The sequence below is a fragment of the Amblyomma maculatum genome, chromosome 9 (assembly GCF_055883805.1).
Source record: "Amblyomma maculatum isolate TAMU_Amacu chromosome 9, ASM5588380v1, whole genome shotgun sequence".
NCBI classification, from domain to species: Eukaryota; Metazoa; Arthropoda; class Arachnida; order Ixodida; family Ixodidae; genus Amblyomma; species Amblyomma maculatum.
Window position 1 is genome coordinate 63,016,697 of NC_139352.1, and position 24,057 is coordinate 63,040,753.

General features: G+C 45.9%; 1 protein-coding gene across 1 annotated transcript in view; it reads right to left on the reverse strand.

The window, feature by feature from the left end:
- Cont (Contactin) overlaps positions 1–24,057 on the reverse strand; it is a 43,751-nt gene that overhangs the window by 5,200 nt on the left and 14,494 nt on the right. Inside the window, exons 11-23 of the mRNA XM_084578878.1 lie at positions 22,335–22,516; positions 21,479–21,645; positions 20,552–20,672; positions 19,483–19,640; positions 17,228–17,348; positions 14,680–14,846; positions 11,712–11,832; positions 10,776–10,931; positions 7,649–7,905; positions 4,700–4,864; positions 3,450–3,647; positions 3,012–3,308; positions 1,500–1,695 (exon numbers count right to left, since the gene is read on the reverse strand). Coding sequence (XP_084435004.1) covers positions 1,500–1,695; positions 3,012–3,308; positions 3,450–3,647; positions 4,700–4,864; positions 7,649–7,905; positions 10,776–10,931; positions 11,712–11,832; positions 14,680–14,846; positions 17,228–17,348; positions 19,483–19,640; positions 20,552–20,672; positions 21,479–21,645; positions 22,335–22,516 — 2,306 coding nt within the window. The remainder of the gene's footprint in view (positions 1–1,499; positions 1,696–3,011; positions 3,309–3,449; positions 3,648–4,699; positions 4,865–7,648; positions 7,906–10,775; positions 10,932–11,711; positions 11,833–14,679; positions 14,847–17,227; positions 17,349–19,482; positions 19,641–20,551; positions 20,673–21,478; positions 21,646–22,334; positions 22,517–24,057) is intronic.

The following is a 24,057-nucleotide window of genomic DNA, read 5'->3' on the forward strand; positions in this document are numbered from 1 at the left end:
GTAGCTTATATCAGGAAATGATTGTTAATGACTTTGTCTTAGGTAGCGACACTACAGTCGCAATGAACAGCTACCCGATGTTAAAGTAAGAAATGGCTTTGCTCAAGAACAAAACCTGATAAATGACGGCTCGCACCACATTTCACTCCATGACTGCTCTCATACGGGTTACTCATAGCAATTCAGATGTTCAAGCACTGCATCTCGCCAGAAATGACTGAATTTGGCTCAGACAGCTCGACCTTGTCGGTGTACACTATTCCAAGTAACCACGGATAACTGTGATCATTTTGCCAGATATTCGAATGTCCACCCAAGCAGTTATCCCTATCCCTACTGGACGTCCACACATTCTCAATAGCTATTTCAAGCCATCAAGCATGCGCCGCTGCCTTCCTAGTCGTCTAGTGTTCTGTACTATCCTTCCTTCTTAAGATGTATATCCACAATATTATTTGTTAGATATGTGAAGTCTTCAACTTTGGACACAAATTAAGAAACTAAATGTTTACAGGCCTCCATGAAAAATGAAGGCTGACCATAAAGATATTTAATGAAATAATTATGACATGTATGCCTAATCACAAAATTGCATGATGGATGTCCACTTGCCTAAACAGGAATCTGATAGGGATAAAACAAAACAATAATATGTGCTTTGAAAGAGATGAAATTTTCTTGCAGCATTACTGCGGTGACAAACATCTGGCTATTTTAATCCGTAATTTTCTTCAAGGAACTGACTGTAACAGAGAGATAAAATTTTGCGATGTAGCTGGAAAAATATATGAGAAAAAATTCCAGTCCTGTGTGAGGGCCACACCCAATGAGAATCACGAAAAAAGTGCACCCCTTAAAAGGGGTATGAAATTCAAGGGCATATATGTATAATGCAATTCCCCAAACAAGCTATAGCGCTGTGTACTTCCCCTCACTATGCTTGAAAGTTTATTTGAAAGCAAGTTGTGCCACAACATTGCATTGAATGTTCTTTAGCTGACCAATAACAAAAACATGCATTATTTTTGTTGCAGAAACCAGATATTAGTTTTTCTCAAGTGAAAGATAGCCAGAATAACTGCCCTGGAACATTGTGTGAATGTCATGCAGGCACTGAGAGATCTTTTGGATATCTAAAACCTCAAAAATTTATTGTTGGAAGTCAGTTACACGAGTGTGGTTAATTAGGGTGTGAAGATAAGTCAAGAACCGTAACACACAAAGCTAATCGCACCCCAATAAAAAGAAGGGTGCACCTAATAAAAACCCCAGCTGAGAGCTAAACAGTGGTTCCAAAAAAGTGATAGAAGTAGTGCAGAAATAGCTGCAAACCTCACATCAGGTCTTGCCACCAAAAACATGTAAGCATGCCCGACCATTTGTGAACCAGAAAACAAGAAAAGAAAGTTGAGATACTCAGCATATTGCCACGGGAAGAGACTGCCCGGTTTAACATGTGGGCCAAAAGCAGGCACAGTCACGAAGAAGCAAGTACTCACCAACGCGGAACTCCCAAGGAGGTGAAGACATCTTGCCATCACCGCCAAAGCTCCAGGCCAGTACTCGCAGTTTGTACACTTTGCCTGGAACCAGGCCCGTGACAATGGCCTCCAAATCTTCGCCATCGAGCGGTTTGTAGACTTCCTTGGCTGACGGGAGGTCCTGGTCTGCCTCCCAATAGCGCACCTTGTAGCCCTGCAGGGCAAGAAGAGAAGGCGGAAAAAAGACACGAAGATTTACACTAGTTACCTGCAAAGCGTGTGTTACCCAAAGCACTAATTTAACTCTGTATGTGATTAGACCAGCACATAGAGGAGGTGTTAAAGGGTGGAATAGCTTAGCGAATTTGAATGGCTTACCACCAATCTATCAAACCCTCTTTTATAGGGATCTGACCACCTTAGCATGCGTAGATATCTTGCACAACAGACACTTCAATGAGCCATTGTCTTGACCAAGAATACATTCTTGATGACAAGAAAGAACATATAGTACCACACTGCCCATTTCTCCTTTTCCGTCTCCTTGACTTGCACCACAAAATTGAGTCTGACTTTAAAGCGAACACAGAAAAATATTTATTAAGACCAGAAAATTCACACGAATGAACGGTACTATTCCATCATTTGACTCTGAAACGCAAGAATATTTAAGCTAGCTGTACTAACATCAAAAGTATTCAGACTGAAAATAATGTTCGTCCTCTTCTCCCTCAGCTCAACATATGCTGATGTGAAAGAAAGAAAAAAAAAATTAGCTGATTTAGCGAAGCAGGCCAAATGTTAAGTCGTGAGTGCTAGCATGTCACATTTCACTTCCCTTTCATTTGAGGCTAGGGTTTCAAGGTCAGGCTTCAGGCAAACATTGGTAAAATCGGTGGCAGGGGACCTCAGTGGTAGCACATAACAAACTTTGGGGACTGCTTAGCACAACAATGCAACAGTGGTGTGTTGTGAACCTAATGCGCATGGGTAGAAGTTTTTAACAACATGCAACATACAATGTGAAAGAGCGGCAATTAAAAAAATTAAAGAGTGGCAATAGCACAGTGCTCCTGTGCAGCGGACCACAAAACTGATCTGTTCACGCTGTAGTGAGATTGTAACCCAGTTGTGGCCATGTTTATTTTACTTCTTTCAATGTCAAGACAGACATAGTTACAAACAGCAACTTTTCAGCGGATGGAAGCGCTAGTGCTCTTACAAAACAAAACAAGAAAACCATGCAGATTGTACAGGCAGATTCATGGAAGTCCCTTGGAGGGAACAGTAAAGGTGGAGGGGGATCCTATTTGTGCAACGCATTTGCGAGTCTGTAGATGACGAAAAAATAAGGTTTCGTATGGTTTTCCAACAAAAAACTTCTTGCCCATCCCTTTCCTCCAAATTTCCCACTGGCTGAAATGGAGCCATGCATGCATAAACTAAAGTTTTCAAAAACTCACAAAGCACTCTAAAGAACACTAGGTCAGTTTGAAAACCGCAGGACTAGCGGAAGCCACCAGATCTCACCTGAATGGATTCTTCCTCGATGGAAGGCACCACACCTCGCCAGGTGACACGCACGCTCGTCGCGGAGAGGCCGTGCACTTTGACGCTCGTCGGGGGCCGCAGGGGTGCTGCCTTGAACGTTTTGGCGATGGAAAACTCACTCTCGGGTCCTGAGCCTGCCTCGTTGTATGCCATGACGGCCACCCGGTACTCGGTGTTGGGCTGCAGTCCCACAATGAGGCCCCAGTTGTCATGGCCCCGCTTGAGCAGCACCAGTGAGTCCAGCTCTGGGTTGAGGTCGCTGCGCCAGTACTTGATCTGCACAGGGAGAGAGAGAGAGATTGAGAGTGAAAAGAACAGCATGGCTGACGGGAGAGTGGCAGCACGACAGAAGATGATTTTGAGTCTGTGGCATTCCAAGGTGTTGCACGCCAGACAGCACAAAGCATGAGTGCTCACTCTGTGTCCGATGAGGCGTCCCCGGATCTTCTCGCGGGTGATGTCCAGCGGGGTCCAAGTGACATTGAGGGAGGTGGAGTTGTGAGGCACTGCGTAGACACCCGACGGCTGAACCTGGGGCATGCCCTCGGCCGAGTAGACAATCTCTGGGTCCGATATGGGGCCCTCGCCCACCACGTTTACCGCCTGCACATGAACCTGCAGCAGAAAAGAAGGGAACGCAGTCAGCAAAAAAACTCGGAAACAGTAGGTAGCGGCACTGTTGCATCATGGTGCCCGAGGAATGCTGCGATATCTACCCTATTCCAGATCCGTGAATCCAAGATGAGAAGTGCGCCATGTAACAGTGCCGTTGCTACGAATGTCTTGGCTGTTGCCACTTTTATGTACCGTGGCCACAATGAAAACCTGATTGCTAAGCTAAGCTGCTGAGTGCCACTTCCTCTAATGTACACTGTCGAAGCTATCAGCCATTGTGGCACCCGTGGCAATCGTACATGCAAATCATCCACTGTAACATTAGGGAAGGATCCAGTTAAGTGCAGTATGCAATGACCAAGGAGGTCATACATGCCCCACAATGCTGAATTATATTTTTCACATATGTGATTGGGATACAATGAAGATGTTCTAAATCTGAGTCATGTCAACTTGCTCCACATCTATATTACAGCAATTCAGTGTGGCCTGACTAAAATTGTGCACTATGATGAAACTGCTTATGTCTACTGTTGTGGGACGCTGTGCCCGCCTAGAGATAGACACAGAAAAACGGAGGACACCAGGCAAACACCACTTGCCCCGGCGCTCTTCTTTTGTTCTCTAACCCTCGCGCTGGCGCCGCGCGCTCGTCTCGCGCTCATCCCGCGCCTCTTCTTTTTCTGGCGCAGCGCTCCTCAGCGTGCACCGTAACACTACCTACTACAGGTAGGCATGATGTTTCCTTTTTGCTTTGTAGAACTTCTCACAAAAAGGTACAACAATGTGCATTTGTCCTGCCTTCTACCTATGCTTTAGTCTCGTCTGGGAGCACGTTACCTCATGAAAAAGCTAACAATGCACTACAAGATGTAACCATTGTTTCAGATTGAGGTACCCGGACACATCCAACCGAGCATTACATCAAAGGCAGAAGTCATTACTAAGGCTGTCAAAAAAGAAGCAACCGTGCCTTCAGACGTGGCCACGTATTGCCAAGGTAGAGTAAGCACTCGTCATCGAAGCCACCGCTCATCACGTGGGTTGTTTACCTCGTAGGGTGAATAGTAGTTCTCCTCTCCAACAGGCACCACATACAGGCCTACGTTGCCCAGCTTGCGCAGGTCTTTTTTTCTCAGCTCGCTCCGGTCTCCCTTTGGCCGGTAGTACACACGGTACCAGACTTCTGGTGAGTTCCACTCTTCTGGTGACAGTGGCTGCAGAGAAAATAAATGTTGAGGAACGATGCTGTTTCCATCACTGAAAGCAGCCTCTGCATTTGGAAATTGTGAAGTGTGACAACATACTGCAATAGCCTACTATATTATAAATACTTCTCTTGTACTAAGCTGTAAATTTTTATTCACATAGTTACACTTTACAACCAAGTTTAGTCATAACAGCAACACTGACACAGTCTGCCCAGCAGACACAAAGCGGAGAGCAGTTTTTTTTTATCGCTTGCAAGTATGGATACTAGCTTTCATTATTTAACATGCTGCTATACTATCTTGATGTTGCCACTAAATAACTAACAGTTTTATAAAAGAATGTTTCTTTGGAAGTGTTCATTTCTCTCACTGATGTGCTTCACGTATGCATGTATATATGTTGTGCATCATTATACTCATATCCTCTGTAGAGTTTCAGAAAGTACTACAATTATTTGATGCACATTGTTCCTCATAGATATGATATCCGAGGGTAGTCTAACAGATAGGCTACAAGATGAAAATCAGTATTTACAAATAGATTTCTGTTCTTGTCAGTCACCTGTCGCCCTCTTCTATGTGTGTCTAGTTTTTTCATGTGTTGATAATTTATGCATCAAAATGTAGATTTATTCAATGATGTAGTAGTGTCCAAGAGGTAGTCAGAAGAGGTATTCAGTGGTTGCTGAAACGAAATGTGCTTTCTATCACCAACAGTTCTCCTTCGGCATCCATGCATTGCGCTTGCTATTGCTCGCATTAAACATATTTTGTGCAAGGAAATGTATGAGCGACCGCTATCAAGAAAGCCAATGTGGCAAACAGTTCACTGTTGTGTATCTTCCCGCTTCTGGTACCTGCCTGAATGGCGGCAAAAGATAAGCTATTTTATTACATTGCATGACATCGGCCCACCTAAATTGCTGTGCTATGCTGTTATATGTGCCAAGAACTTCTAAAACAAATACAGTAAACTACCTTTAAGGCAAACTTGAAGTAATCAGAAAATCTGCTCGTCTTATCGGAAGTTCACCTTATCAAACAGCCCCCAAAAAGGAGATGCAAGCATGCCAGGTGTGTTCAAATAAATGCTACATGCATGCCTTATATGCATGTATATGCATTTTTGCAGCTGTCTCATCTCCCTCACAGTACATCACAGAGGCAGCTATTTTATTTTTTTCTCAATTTTTGCTCTCCACCAAGTGCTTGGAAGGTACCCAGCAAGAAAGGCACTGTCGCCCTCATCTCACTCCACCTGCAGCATAGCTGTTACCAACTTCACAAGCAGGCACACCCCGCATTTTCACCATAACTTCTCCCTGAAAAGGTACCCTCCTGCATGATAGCTTCCCTGCAGTTCTTAGTGAAGGCGCACAACATCTTTCACTCTACTACAGCCCCTTACACTAGTTTTCTACAGAAAACTACAGCCAGCACTCAGCGACTTCACTATATAAAAATGAAACATTCTGAGATATGGAGTCTTCAGATGAGCAGAATACCGAAATTTTCAATGCAATGATCGAGAACAGCAAACATCCTTCCCTGCGAGATTATTCTGCACATAAAACACGGCGACATGGAGTGGGCACACGACTTTGACAGAAGGAACTCCAAATAACAGCACATCAGAAAACGAAACGTGGTGAACTAACGAGAATATGAGAGTACTGATGAGGTGGGCATGGCAGTGGCTATCTGGGAAACAGGGATGGACTTGAAGGCTCCTCCCATGTAACCCACGTAACCCTTCCTTAGGCTTGCCTAGCCATTGCTACCTTAGAAAATAGACTTGCTTCACACCCTGCTACAGTCTGTGCTGTATCATCAATGAGTTAGACCAGCTTCGAAACGGAGCAAAACAGGCACACGTGGGGTACACTTGCGCACTGCCGGAACCACACAAACTGCAGAGCAACGCTGGGGTCGTACAATGTGGCACGCTGGCAAAAGCTGGTCTAACAGCTCGCAGCGTGGCTTGTAGGCCTCCGAAACCGCTGGCTGACGGACATGCTTACAGAGTTCTGCGCTTCCTGATCGTAGGAGCGACATGAGCAAGAAAGCTTGTGCCACCCCTGTTGTGCACTTCTGCCATTATTTTCAGTTACTACCGTAAGTCTATATACCTAGTGCCTGTAAGGAAAGAGGTCCACTTAATGGGAAGAATAAGTGACCAACCAACCATGTGAGAAATGTCTACTATTTTATGCTGTCCGTTACAGTCATGCCTCTTATAAAGGGTCGAATCATAGTTGATTAGATGTATAGACAGCCAATAGCTTTTGACAACCTAGTTGTAAGATGTGTCAGAACTGTTAAGGCTACCGATACAGCAGTGAGTGAAGCGTAATGTGTGTGGCGTGTTAGACAGATACTAACGATGGGTATACCTCGCTTTTTAATTACACAAAAAATATGAACTGGTTGCCAGCCCAGTGGAGAGAAATGGGGCTGAACAGCGATACTTATGCTAGCACCGAATGTCTCATTCGTGTGATAATTTTAATATCAGTAGTAAAAGGGCAGCTTCATCAAAGGATACCTTGGATAAAATATTATTTTATTTTTATTTTTGGTAATCATAACGCGACGAGATCGGAGACCCATTTTCCAGATTATTTTATGCCAAAGAAGCCGAGCATGAGCCCAGAAGAGGGCTTGTTCGCATCCACTGCCCTGCAACCCTAGGAAATAAACCCCATGACTTCCACATCCAATTCCTTGTAGAAACAAGTCACAACCAGGCTGCCCGAACAACGCCATCACTAGCCGCAGGTTAGAACTTACCGTCCAAGTGATGGTAAGAGAGCCTGCCTTGCCCCCTCCGCCGCCAACATTGCGTGGCGCGATGTACGGCCGGTCAACGCCTGTGTTGTACTGTGGACTGGCATCAGACGCTTGCCCAACACCGAGCAAATTGGCTGCAACCACTCGGAACTCGTACTTGCTCCACGGCGACAGTACGTTGCCAAGTTCAATCCCCCGCCGCCCTGTCGTCTGCTGTCCCAGCGTTTGGTGCTGAACTGGCGGGGCGTACGTGACATCTGCAATGCACGGGGGGGAAAAAGAAAAAAAAAAAACAAATCCGCACCCATTAACAGTGCCCATGGCCAAACAGTGACAATGCTGTCAATGACCTCCATTAAACTGCTTAGGAGCCTATGATGCCAGACAATACAGAAAGAAGTCAGCTGCCCATAGCACCTACAAAGAAATAATAAGGCGAAAGCCTTTCTGCTCAGAAGTGGTGTACAAAAGAATGTGTCAAACGAGACAGATCCACAGACAATTCAACAGCAGCCATATAACAAGCCAACATTGGATAGTCAATAGCCAAAAGTTATACAAAAAGTGGGGGAAAAAAAAGTAAAAAGAAAAAGAATACAATAAAGAAATCTAAAAAAAAAATTAAAAAGGCTTTCACCTTACTGCATCTAACCAGTCTTAAGTGCCTCCTAGAATTTTAAAGACCTGCAGCTAAGGTTGTCATCATAATCCTTTATGTAACCATTACTACTTTTATCACGAAATGAGGTCAGTGGAGGCAGAGTTTAGTATGCCACAAAAATGGGGTGAAGGACATTCACCGAGTTGTCTGCACAACTGGGGCTGTAACTTTGTGTGACTGTCACTCAACCAGTGCGGGGCACTTGTGCAAGGCCCCAAAAAGCTACAAATCCTCCTCTCCTGAACTCTACCCGGGTAGCACTCTAAGAAGCGAACTGAATCTTCCAAGAATAAGTGCAGATTCAAGGAGTTACCTTGGAAAAAGCAGTGAACTGCCACTAATTATTAGTCAACAAAATGACATCACATGAAATAAAGCCAGTAATGCCACCGACTTAAGACGAGTGGGCCAAGAAATGCAAGGACGATGGCTATGCTGGTCAAAAGTGGGTCATTCTAGCTTCAAATAGCGCTGCCATGATTGTCATGAAATGTACCCTCGAGCGTGTCTATGTACCAAGCAAATTTCCCAAAACAGCGGAAAAATAAAATGGAGCCCGTTAGAGCAATTTGGAAATTTCTATACGAAGGTGCAACTTCAGAAAATAATAAATTATGGGGGACTTTTAAGCTCCGCCTTTACGGGCATGATGCGACACCGTAAGCTACCAGCCCACATATCACCGCTTTAACCAAGCCGTATGAACGTGCCTGCGTGGCCTAGGGGTAATGTGAATGCAAAGGGTCCTGGAAGACCGATTCTGATATCATCCTCCCATATGAAAGGAGAGGCCGGAGTTGGCAGCTCCTGCCAAACGTAGTGTCAGGCAACCCTACGTCGAATCAGTACGTGGCCATGTCAGCTGCCAGCTACCGCCTGCCAGCACCAAGCTCGTGATTTTTCGCTCACAATGACAACGCCAGATTTTCAGTGAATGGGGCCTTTAACACTAACACGTTAAAGCAGTTTATACCACTGCACTCCAGTTCAAAAAAAGCACATGTTCCAATTAGAGCTGACAATTATACTTTTAGACCCCCCCCCCCCCCCCCCCCAAAGCTAATCAGAACTAACTAAAAAACCCTCGTCTGTGAGTGCCACCAAGAGAACTAGTGAACTACCAAACACTCTAAACTCATGGCTTTAATGCAACAGCATTAAAGGCTCTATTCTCTAGAAAGTATGGTGTCAGTGTTGGCATCAGCACTGTGAGTGAAAAGTCGCCAGCATGCCTCTGGCAGGTGGTATTAGCAGGATGATTGATGACCTAGACAGAAAAAGTAGAAAGGTAGGCTTGAAAATCAATATATGCAGAAGACTAAGGTAATGTTCAACAGCCACGGGAAGGAACCGCAGTTTACATTAGGTAGCGAAGTACTGGAAATAGTCGGCGAATATGTCTACTTAGGACAGGTAGTAACCGCAGATCCGGACCATGAAAAGGAAATAACAAGAAGAATAAGATTGGGATGGAGTGCATTTGGCAAGCACTCGCAGATTATGAATAGCAGCTTATCGGTATCGCTCAAGAGGAAAATATACAACAGTTGCATCTTACCTGTACTCACCTATGGGGCTGAAACGTGGAGGCTAACCAAGAGAGTTCTACTTAAGTTGAGGAAAACCTAGAGGGCTATGGAACGAAAAATGGTAGGGGTAACATTAAGAGATAGGAAGCGTGCAGAGTGGGTCAGAGGAATAACTCAAGTTACCGACATTCTAGTGGAAATTAAGAAGAAGAAATGGACATGGGCAGGACATGTAGTGTGAAGAGAGGATAACCGATGGTCGCTTAGGATAACAAACTGGATTCCAAGGGAAGGAAAGCGTAGCAGGGGGCAGCAGAAAGTAAGGTGGGCAGATGAGATTAAGAAGTTCGCATGGGTCAAATGGATGCAGTTAGCACAGAACCGGGTTAAATGGAGAAATATGGGAGAGGCCTTCGCCCTGCAGTGGGTATAGCCAGGCTAATGATGATGATGATGATGATTAGCAGGTAGCGTGATTGGGCAATTTTGGTCGGTGGTAGTGCGACGTCACAAGACCACATGACATGAATGATTTCACAGGTACAGCCAACTCTGGCTTCTCCTTCGAGATGGAAGGGTGAGATAGGAATCAATCGAACCACCGGAACCCTTGGATCCCGACACAGACACACTGCATCCAGGCCATACAGGCACGTTCACACTGATTGGTTAAAGCGGAGAATTATTTTCACATTAGGTGGCAGCTTATAATTATGTGCAATGAGTATGCGTGCAATAATAAGAGGTTCAAATTAAGGAATTAGTGATTAGGCGACTAGCAAAGTGCATGTACGTAAAATGAGGATATGCAAAAGGACCCGGCAGGTGGGAGAAATTAACGGTGTTGTACCATACCCTTGAGGGCAAAGCTTAAGTGTTGCCCCAATTTTTTCACTGCAAGTTCAAGAGGGCAGAAAAAAACAAATTTCGGACGTACTGATTAGCTCCCTCCAGGTGCCATTGTGGTTGGTGCGTCCTTCGACGGCGTAGCTTGTGATTGGGCTGCCGTGACTGGTGCCGTCAGCCCACTCTATGAATCCCGACGTAGCGTTGAATGAGCCGCCCAGAACCGCACCTGGGGGACCCGGGGGCCCTGTGGACAGAGAAGGCAGCACATCGCATGGCACTGTCTACAGCCCCAACACTCTACAGCGAGGCTTCTTCCACCCTAGCTCTCATTTTCTTTTGTTCTTCTGCCTCAACACAAGGTCCACTCAAAACACCTCATTGTGCGTGCACTGTGGTGTTTGAAGGACCCTTCCTGACCTCTTACCATCACACCCAATAATGCCACAATGGAAGTATCTTTGCTCATCGGCTGAAATCAATGAGCAAAGATGACTGCACAACAGCAGTCACTGTAGTACTAAAGGGATAGGAGTAGTGCTTGTCACTACTGCCTGATGTAGTTCTCATTTTTTTTACTGCCCAAACGAGGCTTTTTTGCTCATGCAAAACATGCCAAAGAGAATAAAGCACTGAAACAACGCACAGGCACACTGTACAGAACTTGGGCTTACCACAAACGTAAGAACCGGAAAAAGGAAAGAAAAGCCCATCTAGGTCAGAAAAGGACGAAAAGGCATGCTCCACTTCCATGTCCAGCAAAACAGCTCAGTCCACAATCGAAACTGCCTCAAATGCCTCAGTTCATTTGCTCGTCACACTTTGCCACTTGCATCATAGTATCGCGGCAGGGGCAGCTGGTACAACTGCCAAATGCTCTGAGGGACTCGTCAAGAAAAAAGCCTGTTGGCTCATTCCTTGTGGTACTGCTTGTTATATGTGGAGCATCCCCTCCCTCTACCATCACATTCAAAGCAAGCATAAAGTATGATTTGCCATGCAGCCCGGAATGAAGCATTTCTCTCACCAAGGACCAGCAGCTCAGTGTTGGCAAACACTTTGCCCACCGACGTCTTGGCGATGCAGGTGTAGCGGCCAGCCTCCGCGAAGGTCACATTGTAGATGACCAGGTAGCCTGGTCGGAGGCCCTGCATTCAATAATGATATTCCCCTGAGAGTTACGAATGCAGAGCTACGTTACCCTCTCTGTTGATGCGACGGTGAAGGGGGTCAATCAGTCCTGGTGGGAGGAATTACACGGGGAGGAGGAAATGCAGCGGCCAATCAAGGAAGTGGAGATGGGAAATAATGTGGCTGTTCTGGTGAATTAGTAATGCAACTGCAAAAATATTCTTGCAAGTTCAAAGCGATTCGTGCAGCACAGTATTAAGTTCGCCACGGGTGTGTGAGTCGCATTTCTTCCAAACCAAAGAGAACAAAATTTAAACAGCAATCGGACCAAATTGATTATGAATTAAATTCGACTTATACAAATATTCGCACTTTTGTAACCAACCGCTAGGCGGCTTTCAGTGGCACCCCTATAGGCAGTGCACGAGGCGTATAGAATGCTATATTTCGTCCTTCGTGACTAAACATGTTTCCTTGTACAGCTGTCACCTGGGCGCTTCGGATCGTAATAAAGTCAATCGAAATCGAGCTCAATGTGGATTCGGCTTTGCTACAAGTCGAGTTCAATTGCGATCACCCACAATCCTGCTCTACCACCTCGATCACGATCGAGTTGTCGTTGCCAGCCTCATTCGCAGACATTAATCAAATATACCAACTAAATTCAAGGGTCACTCAAAATATTTATTATAAAACATACAATTTTAAAATAAACAATTTTGCCCTTGAATTTATGAGATTTGAACAGCAAAACTATGTTCAAACTCTCGATACCACGCGCGTTTTGGCAGTGGTAAACAAACATGCGGGCTCTACCATGTTTGCCAGTTTTCGCGTGTGCTAATCGCCTGGTGCTCTGGCTGCGTGCGCAATGAGCGACACAACTGCTACTTTTCCAATGAAACTGTGGTCAGAAAACAGAGAACAAAGTTTTAATGAAGCTTGTATTTTTATATATATTACAAACAAATCACGATGTCCATTGTGCGTGCAGCGCCATCTCTCGTGTAACGATCTAACTTGTCGATCAGAATTGAGAGGGCGCTTGTAGCACGGTCCGTTTCGACCGTGCTTCAAACTTCAATCACAATCGCTACTAATCGCGACTACAAGTGCCCATGTGACAGCAGTATTATATACATTATGGCTCCATACATTGCTCGTGGTGACATCATCCAAATATTGTGCCATGGCAGTTCAATATACAAAACCACCAGTGGAATTTCAGTTCGACATACTACATGACTTTCCAGTATATTTACACAGGATTTTCAAGGGAATAATTTGTGCATTTTATGTAGCCAACAATTCGAAATATCTGGGCTCAACTGTAGGCGTAAGCATGAAATGCATTGCAGGGAAGGTGCACCACATTCTCGGGCAACTGAGAGATGGCTGCAGCCACATTCTGGTATTAGCCTTGAAGCACTTCCACTCGTCACACCACGGTGTACATGGCCTCCTTGGCTGCTGCTTTTGAGGCTTGGAGAGCCATGTTGTGAGCTGGTTTCCCTACCAGTTGAGCAGCGCCCCATTAACACTGGCATTTCGAAGCAGAAACCGAATGGATGGAAGGTGACAAACCACAAGCTATAGCAGTAGCAGGAGGAATAAACAGAACACACAGAAAGAGAGACTGCAGTGACAGTTAAGTGGTCTAAGCTCTAAGGCCGGGGTTCTCAAACTGGATTTCGAGAACTGCTTCTGCGGGCTCTGCGAGCTCCCACTAGATTGCTTTTTAATTTTGAATTGAAAAAAAAAAAAGGGGGGGGGGGGGGGGGGAGGGGCACATAATGGGTTTTTAAACCAAAGCGGTGGCCTTGTAGAAGAGCATCCGCCTCGCATTCGGGAGGTACCAGGTTCGATTTCCGGTCCCGCCGGGTACCCACCGGTTTCCAATGGGTACAAGATTTCCCTCAGCCTGGTGCTCGGCTCTTCTGGGATGAAATGCTCAGCAAAAGGGGCCTTGGACCAAAAATGTTGGTTCAGAAAAACAAATACTGGTGTCTGTTGCGGTTCCCTGAGGCAGAAAAGTTGAGAACCCCTCGTATAAGGCATTCTAGAAACAAAGCTACTCTGTGTTTGAGTTAGCAGTAATTCAAATCCTACTTGAAGCTGATGTTTTTTCAGCTGGATGCCATCCGAAAACAAAATCTGGGAAGCTTTAGGATACGTTCAGCCTCTGGCTCGACTTCATGCTCGGCTTCATGCTCGGCTTCATGCTCAGGTTCAGTTTCATGTTCGGCCTCAGGTTTGCTGCATTGAACTCCCAGTCAACTTTCTGTGACTCTGGAGTGAAGGCTAGGCAGGAAAGGGAAGGAGACGGGCCTTTATCTTCGTCGTGCTATAGGGAGTGTTCTTCTGGGTAGGGATGCGGAAGGGCAAAAGTGGGGAAGATAAAGAGACACCGAGGGGTCACCGTGGCTGACATGGCCCATTCCCCTAAAACAACAGCCTGCCTCTTTTTTTTTCCTGCCTAGCCTTCACTGCAGAGTTACCAAAGTCTGACCAGAAAAATAGCCGGATGATCCTGTTTTGAATTTATTGAATACCAGAGCTAAAAGCATTTCATGCTTTCGTAAATGCAGCCTGACTAGTTTTGAGGTCAATCATAGTGTAAACTGCACGCAGCAGATCATTTCACTGTCCAGTGCATCTACGAGTTTCCTTCTGCATCCATTCTAGGAAGCATAGGATGAAGGCCAAAACATGTGGGGTTCCTCAGCAAATTTCAGAAGCTATTGGTGTTCCCCTGGGTTAGAAAATGAGGAGCCCTGCGGTCTCCTGGTGGGAGCTGATCGCAGGTCATCACCCATACAGCGATTCCTGGCAATTCATGTCTTTGTCACAACTGCCTCACTCACCACGCCATACTGCTGAGCCTTGTGCGGATGGATGCGCAGATCGTTGTGCAGCCAGATGTAGGACAAGTCGAGCATGAGCGGCGACAACGCGTTGCAGTGCAGCTCCTCCAGGCTACCCACTGTGGCTACCACCTTGGGAGGCGGCGCCTCCACAGTGCGTGGCAATGCTGCATTGGGTGCAGTCAAGCGGGCAGTTAGACAGCGAAGTCGCGAAAGGTTCCGCAGCTCACCCTACATTCTGCTGAGGTCACTGTGCTAATGTTTATAGCACATCACTCGCGCGCACACTTGTCATTAGCTCTTCTCGAAACCAGCTAAATGTTTGAATTTTGTCAGGTCATACACCTACAAACATCCAGCAGGTTTTTAATAAAAAGAAATTATGCCGTTGCTGTTCACCCCAATTCACCCTGTTGAATATGGCTGTTGCTGAACAAAGAATGAGTACTGTAGCAGCGAATCCCCATGCTATGATCCTACTCTGACTAGAGATGTTCATTGAACACGGAGAACAAAAAATGTCTCTCTCATTTCCTCTCGCCAATCAACGCAGCCTCACCCTACCAGGGGTAAAAAAGAGCAATATTGAAAACTCATCAAAAACTGGTTTACTAAAATATACACACAATGTGCACGTAGGGAACCTAGGCAATAGTGCAAGTCAGCCTTATAACAACAAGTATTAAACAGAAGTTTTTTTCTTTAATTTGATGGAGCTTTGCTGGAGCACACTTGCTTTCCTGACTACCCACTGCTATTTCCAGTGAATACGTTAAAGATTAACAAAGGTCCTTAATTTTCTAGAAGTAGAAAATATTAAATTCCTCTAATTTGGATCAAAGAATCGGCAATACCCCACAAGAGCCTCCCCTGCATTAGCGTATGCATTTTTTCAAGAAGCAACAGACACTTTGCCATCCAGCAACAATGTGTGCCATCGAGCAGCATAGTTCCGCAACCAATCACTTATTTTTTTTCCTACTCCTCAAGGCTCTTCTACTGCCTTCTTTTCTATCCAAACTACCCATATCACATACTTCGCTGCCTGTAGCAATTCTTTCTCGCCAGTGCGCGCACATGCTTTGTCCCAATGTCCCAAGGTTGCTGAAAACATTACTTTTTCTGCGAAAAATTAAACCATAATTGGCGAGTACATTATGGGTGCATCAAAGAACAGCAAACGTAAAAAAATGCCATGAATATTACCTTAGTTCAAAATATAACATGAGGTGCTCTCTGAGGTAGCTGACTTAAGGAACATTTCACATTACATTACTGCAAAGACAGTAATTTTGCTTGTGGCAGGCAGCAGTATGATGACTGATCTCGTATACGTGTGTGAGCGCGTTGCTGCCACAGGTGAAGCGCTTTACATATATTAGCTTACTTGAGTGGACAGGCAAGCAAGCGTGTGAAGGTATGAGCGGAACTTCCTTCATAGCCAGGTTTTGCCTTTCAAAGAGAGCTCTGATGATTAAATTAACCAGATTCTCACCGTTCCTCCAGATACACGTAACCAAATGAAATATATTAACCCCCATTTCAGCAAAATCAAACAAACAAGCAAAGAAACAGACTGTGATGGCTAACACATCATTCCGTGAAAATGCCTTAAATTTGCAACTTCTCAAGAAATGGCTGAAAACTAGAAGCCTCTTGCATAATATGTGAAGAGTTTCAGCTATATAGAGTAGAATCTCTGTGATAGAATCCGGTTCATACGAATTTCGGGATGATACGAATGCGCACAATTCCCCGTTCAGAGTGCATTGTGTACAATGCGCAGAATACTGGATGTTCCAATCACTCTGCCGGGCCACTACAAATGACACGAACGAGCTATAACTGTGACTGCAGCCGTGGACACTACACACTGCCCACACACTGCTGACTCGGCGATAGGCAGCCACACTGTACGCACAGCGAGCGCTTTGTGGCAGCGCGTGGCTCACAAGTCTCCACCATCCGAATCGCCTGTTGAGCTCTACACATCGCAAGAAGTTTGCAGCAATGAGCGTCTAGCAAATCAGCAATGCTGTGAGAGCAATTTGCGTTGTGCACCAAGAACAGTTGACGGAAGCACACAAGGCGGGCGCTCACGGCCCGTACATTGCTGACCGCGTGATTGCTAGTCGCGCTGTAGTCACAGAAAGCAGTTCGCGGCGGCTCGCATCCGACGAATTGCCATTGTCGAGATTGCCAGTCGCGCTATGCACAGTGAGCTGTTGGCAGAAGCGCACAGGGCGGGGGTTCAAGCCCTGCACATCGCTGACTCTGCGATCGCTTCTCCATTCTACGCACCCGAAGCAGTTTTGTGGCGGTGCACGGCCCACATATCACCAAAGTTGCAATTGTCTATCATGCTGTAGGGCCGTGAGTGGTGAGCTGTGCGGTCTTAAAGAGATTTGCCTGAATGCCTTTCCCATACTTTTGCATGATGGCTTTTGTTCATGTTGATGATGAAAATGTTTGGATGATACAAATTTTTCCACGAACCAGAGCTTCGTATCACTGAGGTTCTACTGTATTATATTTAGCAGCAACTCACGCAGCACGACGAGTGTCCCCGTGCTGCTAGCGACGCCATGCTGGTTTTTCACAGTGCAAGTGTAGTTGCCTTCGTCCTCCCGCCGCACCGGCTGGATCCGCAAGAATCCATTGCTCAGCACCTGGAGCGACACACACACCACCCATGGAGAGAAGCATTGCTCGCACGTGGCCCAACTAGTAGACAAGGTAAGAATCATACGAAACCAAACTTAACCACCTGCGGTCTTGGGAAAAAAGTCGCCAATGCGGGTAAGACGTGCATCTGACAATTTTCATCAGCAGAACTTTCAATTTTCATCGGCAATTTTCATCGGCAGGGCCTGTTCCCACGCACCCTTGTGGGAACAGGCCCTGGTGCACACTCTCCATGCTGAAATTGACTTGGACTCCACGGATACATTGGTTGACCTACAATATTGAAACTTAGGTCGTCACTAGTGCACAAAAAGAAAAAAGAAAGGAAACGTCAACCAATACAACCATAACAAATGCAGTCCACTGAATTTCTTTCTATGGTGATGAAGCGGAAAAGGACTCTCTTTGTGCTAAATGGTATCACCATCACACTAGTATGCAGCAACCAGAAGCTCTTGCATTCGTCTTCCGGCCACCAAGGTCGTTACTCAGGTCTGGCAGGAGCCAGTATAGTCAAGAATGAATTCTGCCAGGTCATGTAACACACAGATAGTACAGTTGAACCCGGTTATATCGAACCCGGATATATCGAATTTTGGTTATATCGATCTCACGGAAAATCCCCTTGAAAATCCCATATTAAAGTATAGGAAAGCCGCGTCATATATCGAACTTAATTTCACCGATCGTTCGATATATCGAACTCCGCACCCCGCACTGGAAAGTGTGCCTTCCCCAAAGACGATAGCATCACCCTTGGCCGTTTGCCGCGTGACGTTTTCAAGCCACACGCGGAAGGAATGAGAGGGGACAGTTCGGCGACGGCTGGTCTGGGCAGCGCCGCGCCCATTCCCCAAAGGCGCTCGCATCTGCAGTTATCGTTTCCCGCGCGCCAACACATGACGTTTGCAAGCCACGTGCGTGGGTGTGCCCATCCTTTTGCCGAACTATCTCTCTCCTTCAGCACACGCTACGCATGCGCCAAGCCAGCTCAGCCCGTTTTCAGACAGGCATCGGACGCTTTCTCCAGCGTGTGTTGCGAACCCTCTGTGCGCGGCGGCTGACATGACTATGGCGCCTGCAGTCGTTAAAAAGCGGCAGCTGTTTTTTTTTTTTCTTTCTTTTTTTTTTTTTCTTTTTTTTTGCGAGCTATCCTTTCTTGTCGTGCTGTTCGGACGTTAAGAAGCGGCAGGTTTCTTTTTTTTGGCGGGAGTCGTTTACCTTGCGTGTATGAATCGACGAAAGCATGCGGTCAGCTGCTGCGATCATGACGCCCGTCCCCAGCGCGGCATGATAAATTGAACCAGGCTTGTGCGATCAAGCCATCACGGGCACTCTGCCAAGTTCGCTCCCCGCCACCGCAGGAGCTATCAAAAGATAAACGCGCCCGGACGTTATCGCTGCGCAGCATCTTGGCACGCTGCCAAGAAATGAGCTGTGGATCAGACGACCGAAACGGAGTGACGTGCGCCATCGACATGCAGGCGAAAACGCTCGCGATTTCTGCCGCAGCCACATAGAAACTTTGTCTTGAGCTGCCGGGAGGCTCGAGCAGCGAGAAGGACGCATTTCGAACAAGTTTGAAATTTTTCGCTCTGTCGCTGCCGCTCGTCGCAGAAATCGCTCAATCACTTGCATGTGAGCGAGCTGGCCTTAACACATTTTTTTTTCTTTTTTTTTTTTTCAAATTCTCGGTGCAAAAGTGGAGGGTGGGTTCATTATGCGAGTGGGTTGATTACGCGACAAATACGGTATCATTTTTTTTTGCATCGTAAGTGCGTCACAAGCTGATTTCTCTATATCGAATTATCGATATATCGAACTATGTCGCGATCCCCTTCAAGTTCGATATACTATCCGGGTTTGACTGTATCTCAACTTTGCCTTTGAGGCAGGTGAAAAAGCTGGAAGACTTCTTTCTCTGAACACATGTGTTCTGTAAAACTGTCATCACCCAAGAATTGCACTGCTAACAATGAGCCACCCCAAGTTCCTTGCAACAAAAATGCTAACAAAAGCAGCAGTTAATTTTATACGTCATAATATTAGGCCGTTTAAACATATTTTTGCATCTCAATTTCCTTCACAGCAAAGAAAATGGTGCCACACTGTACATACCTGCACCCGGCCACCCAAAGGAATGGTGTATCCGTCTCGCCGCCACGTGAACTCAGGAAATGGTGCAGCTTCGGGGCGGCACGGGATGGTGATATTGCCTTCCTCGGCAGCATACATCTCAGAGTCCAGGGGATATTTGGCAAAGTTGGGAGCCATGGCTGTATTGCAAGGAAAGGGAAAGAGAGGTTTTGCCTACTTCACAACCTTCCAATACAGATGCATTAGGAGCCAGACATGCTAAAGAAGAGATTAGGAAAGAAAGAAGTACTAAAGAATAAAATAAAAATTAAAAAAGAATTTTATGGACGTTAAATGCGAAACATTAGTAAGCATCATACATAAGCATTAGTAAGCACAGGCCCGTCAATGTACAACAATCGTTCCCTGCATAAACCCTTCTGTTTTTTTGTTTTTCATTCAGATAGGAGTGTATAGGCACTTACATTTTATGCATGGCTAGTGCTGCTATTACTGCCCTGCAGACAAAAGTAGTGACAAAATTTCAAGCTAAAAGAAGGCCTATTTCTTTACCTCTTCAGATTACCAAGCAACTATTATTAGTATATTCTTATGATAAATATAAGTTCGCTACTCTGATCCTTTAGCACAGCTGCATGCTTGATGGATTCCCAGCAAGTTCTGATACATAACCAGCATAAACAATCATAATCAAATTGCACACAGTACCCTATCGACAACCTGCATCTGTAAGACAGCATTATGCAGAGAACTGTTCACATAGGTGGATTCTATCAGCTGCTAGCGCTGACCGAGTGCAACCAGCATAACATCGTTCTCGTGAGTCTGGCTGCCCGTAGGCCACTTGAAACTGCCAAGACAAAGAAAAACAAATGTATTTTGACAGCAACTGGAAACAAACGGAGCAACCCAAGAAGAAAAATTAACAACTAGATCCACGCTCTGACAGGGACAGTCAGCAGGCATCTGGAGGTGCATAACTGATGATGCCTAATGCGACAATTGGCATGCTACTTGAGTGCCAATGAACTTGACAAGGAGGTTAGACTAAACTGCTAGACATGAGTGAATAAATGTTGGGGGTACTCACTGATGACACGCAGCTGTGCCGTGGAGAAGGTGGTGCCCAAGGAGTTGGTGGCTGCGCACTGGTACATGCCATCGTCAGTTTGGCTGTTCAGGTACTCGATGATCAGGATGTTGTTGTCCACCTACCATGAAACACGAGCAAACAGAGAGAAAAAAAAATTAGCAGGACAATCACAATATGCAAGAATGCGAAATTTTAGCGTTTGAGGTATTTGCACTAGAGGCAATCAAGCATGGAACACGCAGTCCTAAACGACAGCGATGCTTTAGCATGGAATCTACAACTTGGCCCCGGTGTGCCCGCAATATCGAGGAATTCGCTACACAGACGATCGTTACGTAGAGGTTTAACTGTATCACTCTTAAACAGTTTTTTCACTGCACCAAAACTAAAAATGTACGTCCTTCCACATCTTTCGCTGTCTTTTCAAGGAGCGAGCAGAACAAAAAGTTTCAAGCTCATTTCTCCAGACCTAGGACATTCCATGGGAGCTGCTGGACCTCTGCTACATGATCCAGCAGTCAACCCCATGGCAAGAAAACTTTTGACAAAGGATGGCACATGGCTATTCTCTGATGCACTTCATTCTGTACATAAGTCAACATCATGACAGCACCAGGTTGTTAGCCCAGCCATCATTCTCTTTACTTGTGCCTACTGTGTAAACACTAACTCAAATCAGTTCAACCCCGCAAATAAGCGAATTCCATAGAAGATGGCTTCCTCTGGCTGCCTCTAGAGTTCTCCACACACCTGTTCTTCTCAGAGATGTGTTTAACAAGAAGTTGAATCAGACACAGTTTAAGAATGAAGCAGCAAATGTCCTTTATAAGAGGCCCTCCTTTGAATGACTTTTGTCACTTTGTTCCTGAGCTGTGTCCAACTGCAGCAAAGTGCAAAGAACTGAGTGGGAGGACACGTCTGCACCTTGTACCGCGCCCTGAAGTCATCCGTGCTTTCGATGTTGAGAAGCTCGCCGTTGCGGTACCAGCGGTATTCCACCTCGGGGATGCCAAACGCCTCGCAGGTCCACGTCAGCCGGGCGCCCTCATCCAGTACCTGGTGCTCCAGCGGAATGGTGAACTCGGGCATTGCTGCAAGCAAGTGCAAATGTCAAGAATGCCAGGTCTGAGCAGAAAAGCCCCAACGATTACAATCAGGCTTCTACGAACTGGACAACTGGGCAGCAGTTTCGCCCAACATTTTCTTCGTCCAAGATCGAATGCGCCCAAGAGATAGGGTCGCATCACTGCCTAAATGATGAAGAAGGCCGACAGGAAGCCAACATTTATCGGTGATCCAAAGCAAAATTTTTTTACTTTGCTCTTTTCTTGTGACTTTTCACCAGCGATGCCATTTCTCAAATTATGTGCCTCTCAATTCAACGCTGAAGCAAGACGTTCAGTCTACTTCACTTTTCTTAAACCTCATTTCGGTCTGTGCCATCAGCAGTACCGTCAATTATGTATCCTCCAAACTGCACTACAACAAAGGAATCCATGAAGCAGAAGACAAGTTTTCTTTTTATTTTTAATCATGATGAAAATCAAGTAAGTGATGTAATTTTCTTCAAGCAGAGGAAGGAAAGTGAGAAAACAAAGTATTGAAAAAGTGAACAAAGAGGCAAACTCAAGACAACATGCTTGCAAACCATTGGCTACCCTCTTTGCAATTTACACTGCATGTGCCGCTAGCACAATTCACACTCCAAGTAATGCACATCTGCCGTGCTGCTAGTACTTGGCCTTGTCTCCTCCGCTCTATATTTCACAGAAGCACTCACCCTGAATGGTGAGGGTGACAGCCTTGTGGATGCTGTCTTGGTCTGCGCTGGCTGTGCAGAGGTACTCGCCAAGGTCTTCGACGCGCACACGTGGCAGCAGCAGCACACGGCCGTGTGAACTGATCTGTGCTCCCTTGGGCATGGGACCCCCAATGCGCGTCCAGTTGTACTTAGGCACAGGGCTGCAGAAGGCACGAGATGGGCAGAAATCAGAGTTCAGTCGTCACTGGCCATCACCCAATACCAAGCTAGCAGGGTTAAGAGCACCACCCTACTTGCCTGATGATACCCACAGCTAGAATCAACACAAATACGACTGTGTTTGTCAGCCAAACAAGACTGACAGAGACTATTCCCTGCTTTAATGGTCACTCACTCTCCAAAAGAAGGAGGTGATGAGCGACACAGGAACCCCGAAGAATCAGCTATAGAACCAACACTGTGTTCACAAACACTGGAGGCACTCACGGACACCGCGGCAGAGTGGGCGCCGACAGCACTGATAACAAATTTTGTGGAGAACAGGGCCTTTTTAACAGTGTCGCATCAGTGTTTATCAAAATATTTCTCTCGTTTCGCAGAGCACTAACCGAGGCCAGAGGCCGAATGTCTTCAGCGTAAACACTTGTGTCGTTTGAACGGCAATGTTTGCGAGGGAATGTAGCGTGAGCAGCAGCACGATGGATTACATGAGAAGTTTGTATGATTCTGAGAAACATCTAGCAAATAGTACATGTACCAACACAAAACACATTTATCAGGGAGATTTAAAAACAGATTGCCTTCGGAATAATGCAACATACTCTGTCACTGGTTTCTTCAAAGCATGTGCAAACGTTTAACGACTGCAGCCTGCGTCAGTGCTCTGCGAAACACCTACCCGATGCCTTGAAATCATCAATGCCCAAAGAGAGCGCAATCTCATCTGCTTTTTTGTGAACAACAGTGCCGTCAGTGTTCACACCCGTTGTCCTTACTTCCTTTAACTATGCCAGGAGGATCTCTTCCATTCTACCATGCTTCGCACCCCTTGTTTGTTTCACATCAGCGCCGAAGACTTGGATGTTTTTCCGAATTTCCTCTCGCTTACCAATGATCGTGCTCAGCGTGGAGACAAGCAAACGAAGTTCGCGAGCCAGGTCCTCACATTTCTTCCACGGATTATCGTCGCCTTTTGAAAGGACGTTGAGTTTTTCTTTTAGCAACAATGCTTTCTGCTTCCTAGACATGGTGAAACGCGGCACCAAAGCAGAAGAACCGCAAGTACGAACAAATGTAAGCTGAATGCACAAAACAACCAACACAAATGGCACCGACAACAACGGCCTGCCTACACTAGGTACCTTGTCGCTAACGCACGGGCCAACTGCTGCTTCTTGGTCCCGTGCTTCTAATGTAGTTACTCTGTCTTGGGATAGATGGCAGAAAAAAGAGCAATCGACCATCATCATCATGATTATCGTGCAGCTTGCAAACATTGCTCCTAGAGGCAGCCACACTGCCACAGGAAGTCCAGCAGGCACTAAATCTGAGGTTTTGGTTTCAGCTGCAGCTACTATTGAATCCCGCTAGAAATCCCGCTGCGTCTTGGCGCAAAAATCAAAACGAGAAATTTTTCAAATCTTTTTGCGATCGTATTATCGAAACCTGTGAGGAAATACGATTGTATTAGCAATATGAAAATGCATTACTTTTACAAGGCGTCAGCCGGGAAAGAAAAAAC